This window comes from Rhipicephalus microplus, chromosome 4, assembly GCF_043290135.1.
Source record: "Rhipicephalus microplus isolate Deutch F79 chromosome 4, USDA_Rmic, whole genome shotgun sequence".
In the NCBI taxonomy this organism is placed as follows: domain Eukaryota; kingdom Metazoa; phylum Arthropoda; class Arachnida; order Ixodida; family Ixodidae; genus Rhipicephalus; species Rhipicephalus microplus.
Genome location: NC_134703.1, coordinates 164,941,557 through 164,956,544, shown reverse-complemented (window position 1 = coordinate 164,956,544; position 14,988 = coordinate 164,941,557). Strand labels below are relative to the sequence as shown.

The following is a 14,988-nucleotide window of genomic DNA, read 5'->3' as shown; positions in this document are numbered from 1 at the left end:
TTTCTAAAAAAGCACACTTGCATACAGTATAGTGGCGAGAGCAGTATAACTAAGCAATTTGTACGAGCGTGCGCTGACCACAGGAATTTGAAGCATGAAGAATAGGATTAATAGCCGGCGAACACACAAAACAGTTGACACAACAATGATTCTGCTGAAAGTGGACAGCAGACTTGACAGGACTCTGCGAATACGATAGCAAGTTGACAAATTAAGGATAGCTTAAGCAACCTGCTTGGCTGTTGACTGTCGACTTATCTTCGATTGCTAGTCCTCAATTCATGCAAGATGACGTACTCCTTTCTGCGGACTGTTGCGGCGGTAGATGATGAATGCTGTTGCTGATGACGTCTTGGGGAGTTCCTGAACCCTCGACGAGCTGCCACAGAACTTGCCCTGGCCAAGCGGAGGCGAGTCACTCTGTCCTCCATTGAGAACCTGCGAAGACAAATGAAATGAATGCCCCTACAGTGATGCATCCCGATTCGGAGAAATTATTCACAGATATATGTAGCAGTTACACTGCACAGAACTTAATTTCCGAGCAATGCTGACTGGCCACTTTTCGTACCTGAATGAAGGTGTTCCTGCAAGCCCCACCGTCGGAAGGGAGGTTGATGTTTTCGATGGTGATCTTCAGCGGAACCCTCCTGTCAGAACTGATGCGCCAACGACACTGCATCTCCGAGTCGAGGATGTCGCTCTCCTGGATCACGCCTGATGGCTCGGTGATGTTGCCGCCGCACACTGCACCGATTGCGTCGAGGTCATTTACATCTTCTCCTAACTAGCAGCATGGTCTAGTTCAAAAGTTTGAAGAACATTCACTGCGTATACGAGACTGAAATTAAGTTGTAGTTGCAATGAGTCAAGCCATAGTTAAAACAGCCGAATATACTAGCCAGCTGGTGAGCGCCTTAAAGTTTCCCACTAGAGTTCGACAGAGGAAATGATTATAAATGAAAATAAGAGAAAAGTGAGCCCCGTAATTGTCTCTCAGGGGGAGAACACCTCAACATTAGCTCACGAGGGATGGGGGTAGAGAAGGGATTGGAGGGATAGGATTAAAAGGTAGAGAGATAGAGAGAGAGTAAGGAGAGAAGGAGGCGCAGGGACAGGGAGCGACAGAATTAAGAGTTCGACAGTGTTATTCACAGAAGTAAATATACTTTTCTGAATAACATTAAGGTTAAGTGACCGTCTTGTTTGAATATGTCCCACATTTCACAAAGGAAACACCACTAGTAGTACACGGTAGTCTTCTTGATAGCACTTTTAAAGGGTATGGATGTCGGCCACCTCGTAAATCAAAGCCGTGATGAAGCGTTGCCTTCATATGAGAACTAAGTGCTGACGCAAGGCCGAAGAAAGACGAGAATGAATTAAATAGGGCGTTTCCCGTCCTGCCGACAGGGAGAGGTGAGGACCTGCTTGATTTGAAACCTTCTCCCCTGGATGGTTACGCTGTTGAATCTTGGAAGCCAAGAAAAAAATTTGCTTGATGACGTTTCACTCTTTGTGCGTAATGGTTATTTACACATGGTGAATTCCAGCAGTATTCATGTCAACGCGATAGTGGAGCTGTTAGTGAGATCTGCCTAAGATTACCGATACGGAAAGCATTGCCTCTCGCCTTTCGATATGTTCAGGAACTTCCTTCCTACCACTCCCTTTCATTACTGATGGCTCTGACTTAAGCACAAGTTTTTCACTGAGTCCGAAAACAAACTTATTAGTTATTTATTTGCACAACTTTCAAAAATTTCTTCCTCTTGTTAGAGACTACTGGCCGGAAATTGCAACCGAATAATTGCGAAGCTTCAGTTGCATGAAGCAGAGAATGCAGCAGTTATTACAGCTTGGACAAAATGACTTCGGATAGGATGTTTGCACTGCACGTTTTACACTCCACTAGACCATAATGCACGCACCTGACTGGAAGCTGGCCGAGAATCCTTTGCCGACCACTTCGCTCCTACTGGCGTCGGTGCTCCGAAAGCGAAGCAACATGAATCTTGTCGAGCTGAGTAGAGGGGCAGGCAAGTCAGACTTCGCTATTTGTCCGCAGATGCTTCGCAGATTGCGCTGCTCAGCTGCTGCCGTCGGGTCCACTGTAGCAAGTCAAGACAAGAAATATTGTAGGTTGTCGGTTTCAATGTCACTCAGCACACTTTTCCTCCAATACGTGGTAAGGATACTTTTAGCGTAACGCCGATACCGTCCAAATTTAGCAACCTGTCTGACTTTCGGGAAAACATCAAATAATGGGACAAGAGAGCCACCGAAAAGAGATTTATTGAATATTTAAATTATTTGGGAATTATAAGGTAATATCATGTATCGTTACCTTCCGATGTAAAAAAATCAGGAGACTCCGACACCTTGCTTTCAAATCCTTTTGATGTGCAAAATTATCCAACGTATAAATAATAGTAGTTACCAAAACTTTTGTTTTTAGAGTGACTATTGCTAACATTGTTTTACTTATTTATTTACACCAATTCTCCGTCGTTTTCAACGAGATCACGAAGTATGCTAAAAAAAATGTCGACAAGACGAAGTATGAACAAACCGTCATAGACGTTGATGTAGTCGTAGAAGCAGTTGTCTACCAGTTCCCAGCTTCTCAGGTCAACCACGTTAAAGCTGATTTTTGATACACGTCTTGAGGGCGCCACTAGAGACCAGCTGCAGTTCAGGTAGTCGGTGTAAGACTCCGGGAACCCCGGTGAGGTGATGTTGGTAACGGAAGTCGCATTATCCAGTTCAATCTTGAAGTTGCACACAGATCCTACGGACATTACAAGGGGTGAAACCAGGTCACATGAGAAATCTGAGAACGCCGGCGGTCAGATAAACAAAAAATATTGATTATGGATTTAGGACCCTGTATTTTACCACGTGCTGGAACATTAGTGTTTTCAGCTGTAGTTAAGTATTGCGATGACATCATTTACACCTAGACTGATAAGACACACAGATCAATTAAAAACAAATTAAACTGCGTGACAGCAGTTTTGCCATTACAAAATGACAATCTAAACTTTTCAGCGCACGACACAAAGTCGACACAAAATTTCAAGCTTTCGCCGATCACAGACACGGCCACTAAATCCTTCATGTCGGTTCAAAAAGCTTTTTTTAATTTTGTGATTGCTCCTTCTAGGTTTTTCATTTGAGCAGCACATGTTCTTTTTTTTTTGCCGCGACACCAGTCGTATTGGCCGGCAAAAAGAAAACCTCCTCACTCTCTTTTTTTACACTTGAAGTAAAGTTGCTTGGTCAAACGTCAGTGTGCTAATTCTAAGCCCAAGAAAACCCTCAATTTCCAGCACGAAACTATATTCGTGAACATAAGGACAATCCGCATTGCTTTTCAGTTACAATATCTCAAGGACAGCGCCTCCTCACCAGCGTTGCCTTGCTCCATGCTCGGCAGGTAGCTGCTGTTCACGGCCTCCCAGCGCATCTTCCACTTTGCGTAGCCACCAGCTGACTCGAACCGAAGCTGCACGTGCGATGAGCGAAGCACCATGGGATCGGGCTTCCTGCTGCTGCAGTACTTGGCAGCCTCGGGTGAGCCCTCGTCGATGCCGTCGATGAGCTTAATGCAAGAAACCAATTATTTGGTCCGCAATCCAAACCTCAGCATATAAGCTTTTCTTATTGGTAGCTGTAGAAAATACTATAACAAAGCAGAAGACTGAATGCATGTTTTGGTTCACTATAGAAGCGCTAACTAACTGCCGAAATATCTTATTCTTTCCCTTTAAGATAATGATTTTTCATTGTCACTGTTTTACTGCTTTAAATACAGCAGTCACTACCTAAATGATGTGTCTGTTACGACAAACTGAGTTCGTAGTGTCGTAGGGTGCATTATTATTTCCACTAACACCTATTTACTTGAAACCTTGCAGTTAATCCACTAACACCTATTTACTTGAAACCTTGCAGTTAATACTATTGTTTTTTGCCACTCATAGCATTCGTGATTGGCACCTGTTCCTTACACCTGTTCGAGTGTTCTGGCACCTATATCTTTCATTGCATCTTCTTCACGCCTCTTTCTCATCTTTCTTGTCCCCTTCCCTAATCCCCCAGAGTAGGGTAGCCAACCGGATGTCTTTCTGGTTAACCTCCCTGCCTTCTCCTTTTTGTTGCTTCCTTCCTTCCTTCACGCAATACACGGTGATTTGATCCTCTAAATATTGGGCCCATTATATCAATAAAAAATTGTTTTCGTCTCCTTTTGTTTGTTTTTCGCTTTTCTGCAAAACGTGAATTTTTTTAATTAGCCTTTGGGTATCTGCGCACATGCGGTGCTCAAAAACAAATAAAAATAATTGCGTAAACACGTATTTTGTTAAATTATATTTTTGCAATGTGCTGAAAATTTGTATATACACCTGCTATGTCTCGGAAACTGAGATGGCAGTTATTGTAAATAAGTAACATTAAAACATGCTGCTACCACGAACGCTGCTTCGGCTTTTCGGGAAACCTTTTTTTTTTCAAAACTAAAGCTACAAGCATCTATACCCACCAACTACCAAATCTTGATCCTACCTACCCAACCCCTTCCGCGCGCCGCGCCGCCGCCGGTCCGTTGAACACCGCGCCGTTGAGCAGCGGAAGGTGAAAACACCGGTGCGCCACTGCCGGCAATTTCGGCACCGACGCACAGGTATAGCGTCAACGCCACCGTTAATGAAAGCGTTAGCGGCAGCTTCTTCACATCTACACATGGTTTTCTTCAGCGGGAGATAGTGCAATTTTTTTTTTATCTGGCATGCTCACGGCTCGTAGCACTGCCGCGCTTGGCACGTTGCTTGTCGTGACATTCTAAATTAGATGCTCGTATTTACCTAAATGTTAAAAACTATGTGAGGTAGTTTAAGGTACCCTCTAATTCATAGCGTTCGTTGTGCTCAAAGATGGTTTTATTATTCTAGAGGGTATATCATTGCAGTTTGATACAACTATATTGTTAGGGAAAGCTTATGCCCTAAAAGAAAAAGAGGGTGGCGTGCTCTTCAATTTGGCATTTTGGTATTGCGGCCACGCTCATGATTTTAGATTAAGTACTGAATTTTGTATCATCCCCAGAAAAATATCATTGATAGAGGTGTGGCGTACATACGAGGTGCGCTACGGAACAACAAAACGTACCATATTTTGGTTTATTTCATGATGTCTATATTGACAGAGGCGCTGGTAATTGGCCTCGCATAAAAAACAACAACTTTAATAGACCATTATGCTGGCCTCATTATATAGGTTGTTGATTCCCAGCTCTGAGGTCCTGGCACTCACTCCAGTGTACTCAAGCCCGGTGTGGAAGAGTGCCTCCCGGAATATGACTGAGGCTGACATAACTGTACGACGGCTGACATAATCTTCACCCTCAGTACAATCCTTGTTTAGTTCCACATACGTGGAGGAACTGATTATAACTAGGAGAACTTAGAAAAAAACCTGAAGGAACCTTCCTGCAGAAGCCATGAGCCCCGGCAATCCTGAAAACAAGGAACTCCTGTGCTGTGCGTGGACATTAGGGCAAAACAAACTAATTCTGCACGCGTCTTTCACAAAACTTTGGTCGAGACAGGTCAAGATTGAGCCATTGGATTAAAATTTTCCCAACATATCTCTATAGTTTACCACTAAGCCAACAAATGGGGAGAATTATTTATGAACCAGTTTAGTTTTGTTTCCTATTGCGCCTGTTGTTTTTATGCCCATTCAATGAACTTGTAAGAAAGGCGCTCGCCACTCATAGTCACGTACAACGAGGCTGCTGGTCCAGCACTCCTCCGTGAAGAAAATGGTGTCCCAACTGATGCGCGGGTACAGGTCGTCGGGTACGTGCAGCCGCCACGTGAAGGTTCCCAGCGACAGGGCGTCGTGCGGGTACAGCGGCGACTCGATCACGCCCGACGTGCCTTCCAAGTCTACGGTGCGCACTAAACAGAAGAGAGCGGGCACGGATCACACATGGCACAGCAACCGCGTGATTCCATGAGAGCATTACGCGCATGTCTGAGGCCTATGTTATTGTTAAAGAGGAAACATTGACGGAATGTGAACGTATGACAAAAGAAAGTTGCAAAACCTTCGAACACTTGTGAGATGCAGAACATACTTCAGTACGTAAAACCTGTCCCGTGTCTACACAATAAACCTACGTATGAATGTCTACTCAATAGAGAGTCAAGTCACTTGAAAAATATAGAGTCCGTTCAAGACAAAGTACAAGATGAAGGTGGTACCGGTCTATGCGCCTACATCGAGCCATGATGATAGTTTGGTTGAATGCTTATATGAAGACGTAAAATAAGCCACTAATAGAGTAAAGACACTGTATACTATTCTGATGGGCAACATTATTGCCAAAGTAATTAGTCTAATTAATGTCAAAGTAATCAGTAATTAATTCTATAGTAATTAGCCAAATTAATGAATACCAAATTAATGCTATTAATGCCAAAATAAACAGGCCGAAGATCATGCAGTGGAAGAATATGACATCGTCTTTAGAATTGTCAGAGAGGAGGTATTAGTAGAGTTCACAGAATGTAATAGTATACGGATCTTGAATACCTTCTTCGAAAAACGGGCTAACCGTAAGTGGACGTGCCGAAGTCCTATTGGTGAAACCAGAAATGAAATAGACTTCATTCTGTGTGCACAACCAGGCATTGTACAAGATGTAGAAGTAGTTGGTAAGATGCAATGCAGTGGCCATAGAACTATAAGTGCTCGTATTCCCCAAGATTTTAAAAAGCAAAGGCATAAACTGGTACGCAAGGAACACTTTAAAGAGCTAGCAGTGCGAAGGAAAGTACAAAATTTCGGCATTTTGCTTCAGAATAGATTTGAGGCTCTGAACGTGGTAACCGGCGTAAGCGTTGATACGCTGAACGATAATCTTACTAGTCTCATCAAAGAGCGTGCAATAAAAGTCGGAGGCATAGAGTTTCCTAAATTAACTACAGAGGGCTCTGTCGCTGCGATCGTTCAGCGACCATGGGAATGATAGGTAGTACACACATTTGCCTAGTCTTCGTACTTGCGGCTTCGTTTATTGCTGTGTTTCGGTTTTGTTTTGAAAGAAAGATTCAACCCTTTTGAACGTCATGACCTGATTTGGAAAGGTAAGCCTAAAAAAATAGAGTGGTGAAGCGCAACTGCTGAACTTTTGCTGATTTTTGTTTCGTGAAAAAACAGCTCCTAGCCACACGAACTCACACGGAGCCAAAAGCAGACCAGAAGTATGATGATTAGACAAATGTGTGTACTACGCATCATTCCCATGCTCGCTGAAGCGCCGTGTGTTGCAACTCCCATAGACACTAGCGCCAGAGTTCCCTCTAGTGTATATTCGAAAACTCTATGGTTGGAGGTACATCACTAGACAGAAAACTGGCAAACTATCTTAGGAGACCAAAAATCTCATTACGAGCGTATAACCCTTACTAGCCCCAAAGGCAACTGGCAAAAAACAGGCAGTGGTGGTTTCAAAGTTAATGAACAGGCGTAAGGTAGCTGGCATCCGAGGATATAACGTGTTGGGAGTTGAGCAGGCTGCAAAAAAGCGGCAGAGGCCTAAAAGCTGCGAAGGCTAACTTGTGAATAGGTGAAAACTGGATGTATCATCATAATAATCCACCAATTAACCAAAAGACCAAGCAGGATTTCGAATAGGCTACTACAGAGTAGACCACATTGATACACCAATCAGATAATAGAGAATTGTGCGGAATGCAACCAACCCCTGTACCAGCCTTTATAGATTACCAGAAAGCGTTTGACTCAATCGAGGCATCAACAGTAATGCGAACACTACGGAATCAGGGCATCGAGGAAACCCATACATAAACATACTGGAAGAAATCTACAGTGGCTCCACAGTCGCCATAGTTCCCTATAAAAAAAAAGCGACAGAAACAGATACCCAATAAAAAAGGGTGGAAGGCAGGAAGACACAATCTATCCAATGCTAGTCACCACGTGTTTACAGGAGGTTTTCAGGGCTCTAGATTGAGAGCAGTTAGGAATAAAAGTAAATGGAAAGTATCTTAGTAACATGCGACCGCTGATGACATTGCCTTGATGAGTACCCCATGGTAGGAATTGCAGCTCATGATTACTGAATTGGACACGGAAAAGAGACGAGTAGGTGTGAGAAAAATTTGCAACTAAACTAAAATAATGTGCAACAGTCTCGGAAGAAAAGAGCACTTTGCGATAGATGAAGAGACACTGAAAGTTGTAAAGGAGTATGTCAACTTGGGACAGGTAGTAACCAAGAAGCCGAAGCATGATAGTGAAATAACTAGAAGAATAAGAATGGGTAGATCATATTCGCAAGCATTTTCAAATAATGAATGGTGATATGTTATAACGCTCAAGAGGAAGGTATATAACAGCTGCATCTTGCCGGTACTTAACTACGGAGCAAAAATCTGTGGGCTTAAAAAGGGTTCAGGTTAAATTAAGGAGCGAGCAACGAGCGATAAAAAGGTAATGGATAGGTGTATCTTCAACAGATAAGAAGAGAGCAGGGAAGATCAGGGAACAAATAGGTGTTAAGGAGATCATAGTTGAAATTGGGAAGAAAAGGTTATGAGCCGGGCACGTAGCACGTAAGCAGGATAACCACTGGTCATCAGGGTAACTAACTCGATTCCCAGAGAAGGCAAGCACATGAGGGGGAGACAGAACGTTCGGTGGGCTGATGAGATTAAAAACCTCGCAGAGATAACGTGGTAGCAGAAAGCCCACGATCGGGTTGATGGGTGGCTCATGGAAGAGGTCTTCGCCCTGCAGTGGGCGTGTTCAGGGTGATGATGATGATAATGGAGTGGTGTATAAATATTTACACAGCTCGAAAAACTTTGTTTAACTAAGTTCATTCATGACAGAGTTTCCCTCCTGAATATTTAGCGAGAGTTTATGATTGCGTGAAGCCTATTTGGAAATGATTGACGCTAACTGGTAAACTCATTATACAGTTGAGAGATATATTGAACCACCAGCTCGTAATTATGTTTCGTTATTTGTGTCTGGAACTGATATATAAGAAAGCTGTCAAAGTCACCTAAATCTGCTTATTCTCTTGGAATCATGTGGTGCTGTCATCCTGGAATCATGGCAGGATTCGATCATGAGATCCGGATACGAAGCAATCTCTTGATCATGTCAGCTTTTTGTTTTTTTTTGTTTTTTGCAAACGAGTCTTTACACATTTAACTGACGCAGGACATATTTTTTGTTTTATGAGTGATAGAAAGCTTTCACTTTGATAAATGTACACATGTACTTAAGGGTGTGCATTCTCCACTGTGGAACCATCGTTAAGGTTACTTGTAGCGCATTTTCGATTTACAGGCCAGGAGCGGCAGATAGCATTACATGGCCGCCCTTGATTTTCTGTTATGAGTGTACACACACAAATTGACATTGAGCGAGATAATTTAATCTGCGTTCGTGATTACCACATGAGCATCTCAATTGAACAATTTTGTGTATCATTTGGCCGCAAAGTGCTCCCGAATTTTCAAGTAACATATCTAATAAACTTTCCAAAGGGACAATTTTGCGTGTATTGACGCAATGAAATTATCACTACACATATTTGCCAACAGAGAGGCTCACAAAGAGGGTTCAAGTTAAATTGAGGACGCAGCTAGCGATTGAAAAAACAGAGACAGGTGTAATCCTAAGCGACAAGAAGGGTAGAGTTGATCAGGGAACAAAAGAGTGTTAAATATGTATTTACATCAAGAAAAAACATGAGCAGGGCATGTAGTGCGTATGCATAATAACAGCCGCTCATTAATGGTAACTCACTGAATTCCAAGAGTCGGAAAACACATGTCGGGAAGGCAGAAAGCTAGGTGGACCGATGAGATTAAAAAAATTCGCACGTATAACGTTGCAACAGGAAGCACAAGACCGGGTTGATTGGCGGATCATGGCATCGGGAGGCTTTTGCCCTGCAGTAGGCGGAGTCATGCCGATGATGATGATTATAATATTTGTTGATATGTCATAATGGTAAACAGTTGCTTTTTTCTCCGTTCAAATTTCATGCATGACGAAGGAGTAGTTTGCAGTAATCCTATCCTAATGATGGGCAATAAAAAAAATGAAGAGGCATATTTCGGAAAGTTTTTGTACTTGTGGCGAAGTGCGCCGAGAATCCAGCAGCCACGTCCGTGTCGTCCGAGTGGAATTTGAGCCAGAGTCCGTTGGCGAGCGTGATGTTCATCGGGGTGTCTTCTCCGCAGAAGCGGCCGAGAAGCTTGCCGTGAGCGTTGCGCTCACGGATTTCCAGGTAGTCTTTGTTGCAGAACTCGCTTTCCTCCAGAGAGAACAACCTGCGCCATTGGACCCCGATATGCAATGCAATCAAACAGCCTATAGTTACTGCCCGCCTTCTTCAATTGTGCTACCAGCGCCGAATAAACGGTACGTGAGGGTGCGAAGACATAAACGACAATCTCTGATAGTTTTTAGCATGTGCCAGTTTTCTTCACGCCTCATTTAGAGTAATATACAATACCTAGTGTTTGGCATCCCAAAACCGCGATGTGATTTTGAAGGTCATCGTAGTGGAGGGCTGCGGCAGTTTTTGATCCTCTGGTGGTCTTTAGTGGGCACTGTACCCGTACAGTGCAGCACGCAGTCCACGCGCCGTTAGCACTTCACCTCCTTCGGAATGCCACCACTGCCACATTACAGAGATACGTGAAGAGATACGTGATTTCTTTCGGTGCCTTTCTGGTACATTGTAAGGTTTTTGTAGAAATGAAAAAAAAGAGCTTAATTTGTTTGCACACACATATGGCAAAGGCGGTTATGCACTCGTTCACGTACATTTATCAGAGTAAATATATAAAAAAAATGCTATGTAAGTAAATCAAAGTTTCGTGAAATGAAAGGTTCGAGAAAACTAGGAGTGTCCAAATTCAAACAAATCATTGAGATATCTTTATTCTATATTCCACAAAAGTACAGGCGGGGCCCAGTTTTGGTGGTCCTAGTTTTGTGTAGTCAAGCGATTTTTGATTTTTTGAAATATTGCCAACGTGTTCATGTAAATGAGCGCAAGGTGTTTTCAAAAGCTGGAGTGACGTGTAAACGTATTGCAGGTAAGGTCATAAACGCAGGAACGAAATTGCAGTGTAAGCTAATTCCAGTAGCATGCCGTTAATTGAGCACTGAAAGGTTGATGATTTCTGTAGTTTAACGTCCCAAAACCACCGATTATGAGACACGCCGTAGTGGAGGGCTCCGGAAGAGCGCTGAAAGGTTAAGGCTGTGGGTGCAAAACATGAATCTGCGATATTCATGTTTCTTTTCATTGAACAAGAGGCAATGACTTAGGGGTTTTGAAAGAGCAAACTGGTCCGATGGTTTAGTCAATGCGTGGTGGATAACTGATTAACATACAATACAGAAAAACAAAAGTGCATTGCACTAAAAAACGCGGTAGCCATGAACACAACACATTGACATTCATTCAGGTGCAATAGCTACTATTCTAGAGGGCATATAACATGCCAAAGCGCATATTTGATATAGTGTGCCATTGATAACGTTTCTTTTTAACAGAACAAGTGAAGGCAACGGATGACACAGCATACGTACGAGAAACTGAGCAGCATCATGTTTCCTTCAGCTGCAGTGATCCTCCAGACGCAGTCCACAGAAGGCGTGTACGTTTCTGGATACCCGGGGCTGGCAACGTTTCCTTCCAGCGAACTGAGTGTGCCGCCGCAGCCTGCATTTATTTTTCATATCAGGTGTCAAATGGACAAGATGTAATAGCGGCTATGCCAGCTGCCATAAAACGTTATAGTTATAAAATCAGTCATAAAGGCTTCCACCACCCTTCCGAAAAACAAGAACAGAAAAAAGAACATGGTTGATCTCTCCGTCATAGCCGTCGACATAACGCGAGAGTGAAATGTACATTCACAGAGCTAGTTAAGCGTTTTTCGTGCATTATTTCGTCCCAAGGGCCAAGAAATAGATGCGAATGCAGTATATTGGAATGTAGCGCGAAAAACGGCAAGCTGATCGAAACGTGCAGCGTGCTTCTCAAGAAAAATCATGCGCGGAAAGAGCACACAGGACGAGCACGAACTAACTGTCGCAGTTACATCTTTCTGTTTGAACAGAGTGTTCCTTTAGAAAACATTTCCCGCTGGAGCGAGCGAAGTGACTTCCGTTCACTCTGTAACTCCCACTTTAATTTTCAGTGAAAGCACGAGACAGAGACGACTCTCATTTAGAGATAAGTGCGTGCGCATGGGCAACTACATGTGTCGGGCAAAGGACAGGTGGCGTGCGCAGCGAGCAGGACGACGACCCTTAAAGTGCGCCATCTTCCTGGTGGTAAGAGAAACAGGTGCCTTCAAGTGTGGCTTTCGAGATCAGCCGGTGGCGCTCCGTTGCTGGCCGTCTCATTCAGCGTGTCGCCCAGCGGAGAAGTGTCTGCCGCCTCATAAGGGCGCCGTGAGATAGCTCTTTCCCCATGAGTCGAGCGGTGCTCGTCTGCTTGGATACGCATGTGATTTTAGTCATTTCGGTCACGACATCAACCGTGTTGGCGCGTTGGTACCTATTTGAGACATGCTATAACCACGCAATCAACGTGCATCTATGCCTTGGTGCAGCTCCAAAAAAGTTCAGGTACGTTATTATAAAGTTATTCCTAGCTTTTGCACAAAACTTTAATGGTCGTTTAAAAGCAGATTTGGGCAACAGATGCTGCTACCTCGGAATATTTTATCTAGGTTGCGTGCAAGGTTGGCGAACGGTGTTTTTCATGTTGTCTGGAATTATGACAACACGTAGGTATTTTTTTTAAACGCGATGACTTTGAAGCGCTTGTTTAAAAAATGCCAGCGCAACTAAAAAACTACAATGCAGCTACATTACAGCATATTTTTCTTTGGTTCAACCACCGTGAGTGCTAGTACGCTACCCCGCTAGAAGACATAGCTTTATCTCTCGCACTTGAAGCGAAATTTTTACAACGGAGCTGTTCTGGTATATAGGTAACTCTTCATATTTTTGTAGTGTGGAACAAATGAAAATCGTTCACTGTTTGTAATTTTTTTGATGATTGGCCAAAGGCTCATGTACGTATATTTAGGTGCACGTCATTCATGTGGCAAAACCTCACTAAACCATGCACCCCCCTCCCCCTCTTTTGTTTTAAAGACCATAGTTTTTCTTGGGGAAATTCAACGGCACAAATCCTAAACGGTACCAAAGTGTCCACTTTTAACGCTATAGTATACCCTAAATGGTGCGAAACTTTTTCTTCCAGTTTTTAAAGACAATATTCTTTCTTGGGATACTTCAGCACAAATGTTTTGGTCTGTTTGTCTTTCTCCTGTGTGTCACACGGTTCTGCCAAACGGCGAAAGTCTAAACCCCCCCCCCCCCCCTTATGGCACAGCCATCGTGATCTGCTCGCTACGTTCATACTTGTGAGCATTCACTGTCACTCAAAAAGCAAGTATTACGCGCATTTGAGGTAAGCAATAATACTTAAGCATATGAATGCATATTTCCATATTTCTAAAAGAAATAAATACGCGATTCTAAAGAATCGCAGTGCTTCTCGTGCTCTGACGCTATGAACGAAAAGACGGATGTTTCTTACGCTTCACTAAAACGACATGGTGCTGCTACCTACCAGTAGCCCGGCGTTGTAGAAAAACTTTTGTTTCTTGAAATTACTGCTTGATCACGTCTTCACCTCACGCAGCCTCACCGGCCTACTCGCGCAGAACATCAAATAAACGTTTTATTCTCTCTCTCCAGACAGAAGATCGACGACCTTTGCCAGTGAAGCACGTAAATCAGCGGTCAATTTTTCTTTGACACCTGTTAGTATACATTTAGAACAAGATATCCGTGACCAAAATACGTCAGCGAAGTCTTGCTGAACCCCGAAATAAAGCACTTTCGGGTTAAAATAACCGACGATTACGATACTGTCTATGCAAATTCTGAGCGCAGGCGTTTAGCTGACTTGATTTAGCGATAGATGGAAGCAAATGTTTCTATTTCGACGGCGCACTGCTGTGGATTCTGGCGTAGGTTGGCGGCGTTGAACCTCTGCTTAGGCGGCTCGTTTAGCAGCAGCGACAGGGTAAGCATTTTCACCAGTTGCGTCGTTCATTGTTCAGAGAGAACTGGCTCTGATTGTTTTGTGTACAGGTACACGGTTTACTTTATGAAAAAGTCGCTGTGAAGAAGACGCTGTGTTACCACTGGCCCTTACAGTTTCGTATTTCACATCAACTGTCGCCGACGGAGTGTAGCGCGACTGTCTCGGAAAACTGCGGAAGGCAGCCCATGGGCGCGTTCACCCAACAGCCGACGCATAACGGCGTGTACCACTGTGGTGCCTCACTCCTCGCTTTCCTCTTCCGCTGCTCTTCACGTTCGCACTCTTTCGTCTGCATTCACTCTGTCGGCAACGCCGACGGCACTCAACGCAGGAACGGCTACCTAAGAGTGCGATCTAGAACGTAAACTCGTACCACAACAACAAATGTTTAGTAAAGAATCCCTGTGGGATGGTTTCACTGCAATGGCAAAGTAATGAATGCAACAATAGCCAATTGCAATGTTATACGGTGTAAAGCTGACAGCTTACCCTTATGGATACGATCTCGTGTAACTTTACAAAGCATTGGCCACATCAGGGTGTGAAGCAGTTTTTGTGCTATCTTTCGTCTCAACGTGAAGTATGCGGTAATAGCAAAACATGTAGAAGAACATATGAACTGCCTGCTGAAGCCTTCCGAGGTGACATACGCTAGTGCGCGCGACCATGCTCTTTTGATCACGCAGTTTTTGCCCGTGAGCTTGAGCACGTGCACTATTAGACATTTGGCGCCGATCCTCTATGGTTAACAAGAAGATGCTTCACCACATAAAAACTTATGCGGCGAA

General features: G+C 43.6%; 1 protein-coding gene across 2 annotated transcripts in view; it reads right to left on the bottom strand.

Annotated features, from left to right (window-relative positions):
* LOC119172937 (cubilin) overlaps nucleotides 1-14,988 on the bottom strand; it is a 284,534-nt gene that overhangs the window by 90,897 nt on the left and 178,649 nt on the right. For both annotated transcript variants that reach the window (XM_075893824.1, XM_075893825.1), the window contains exons 35-42: nucleotides 11,659-11,791; nucleotides 10,186-10,385; nucleotides 5,791-5,966; nucleotides 3,412-3,604; nucleotides 2,573-2,791; nucleotides 1,932-2,111; nucleotides 572-747; nucleotides 298-438 (exon numbers count right to left, since the gene is read on the bottom strand). In XM_075893824.1, coding sequence (XP_075749939.1) covers nucleotides 298-438; nucleotides 572-747; nucleotides 1,932-2,111; nucleotides 2,573-2,791; nucleotides 3,412-3,604; nucleotides 5,791-5,966; nucleotides 10,186-10,385; nucleotides 11,659-11,791 — 1,418 coding nt within the window. The remainder of the gene's footprint in view (nucleotides 1-297; nucleotides 439-571; nucleotides 748-1,931; nucleotides 2,112-2,572; nucleotides 2,792-3,411; nucleotides 3,605-5,790; nucleotides 5,967-10,185; nucleotides 10,386-11,658; nucleotides 11,792-14,988) is intronic.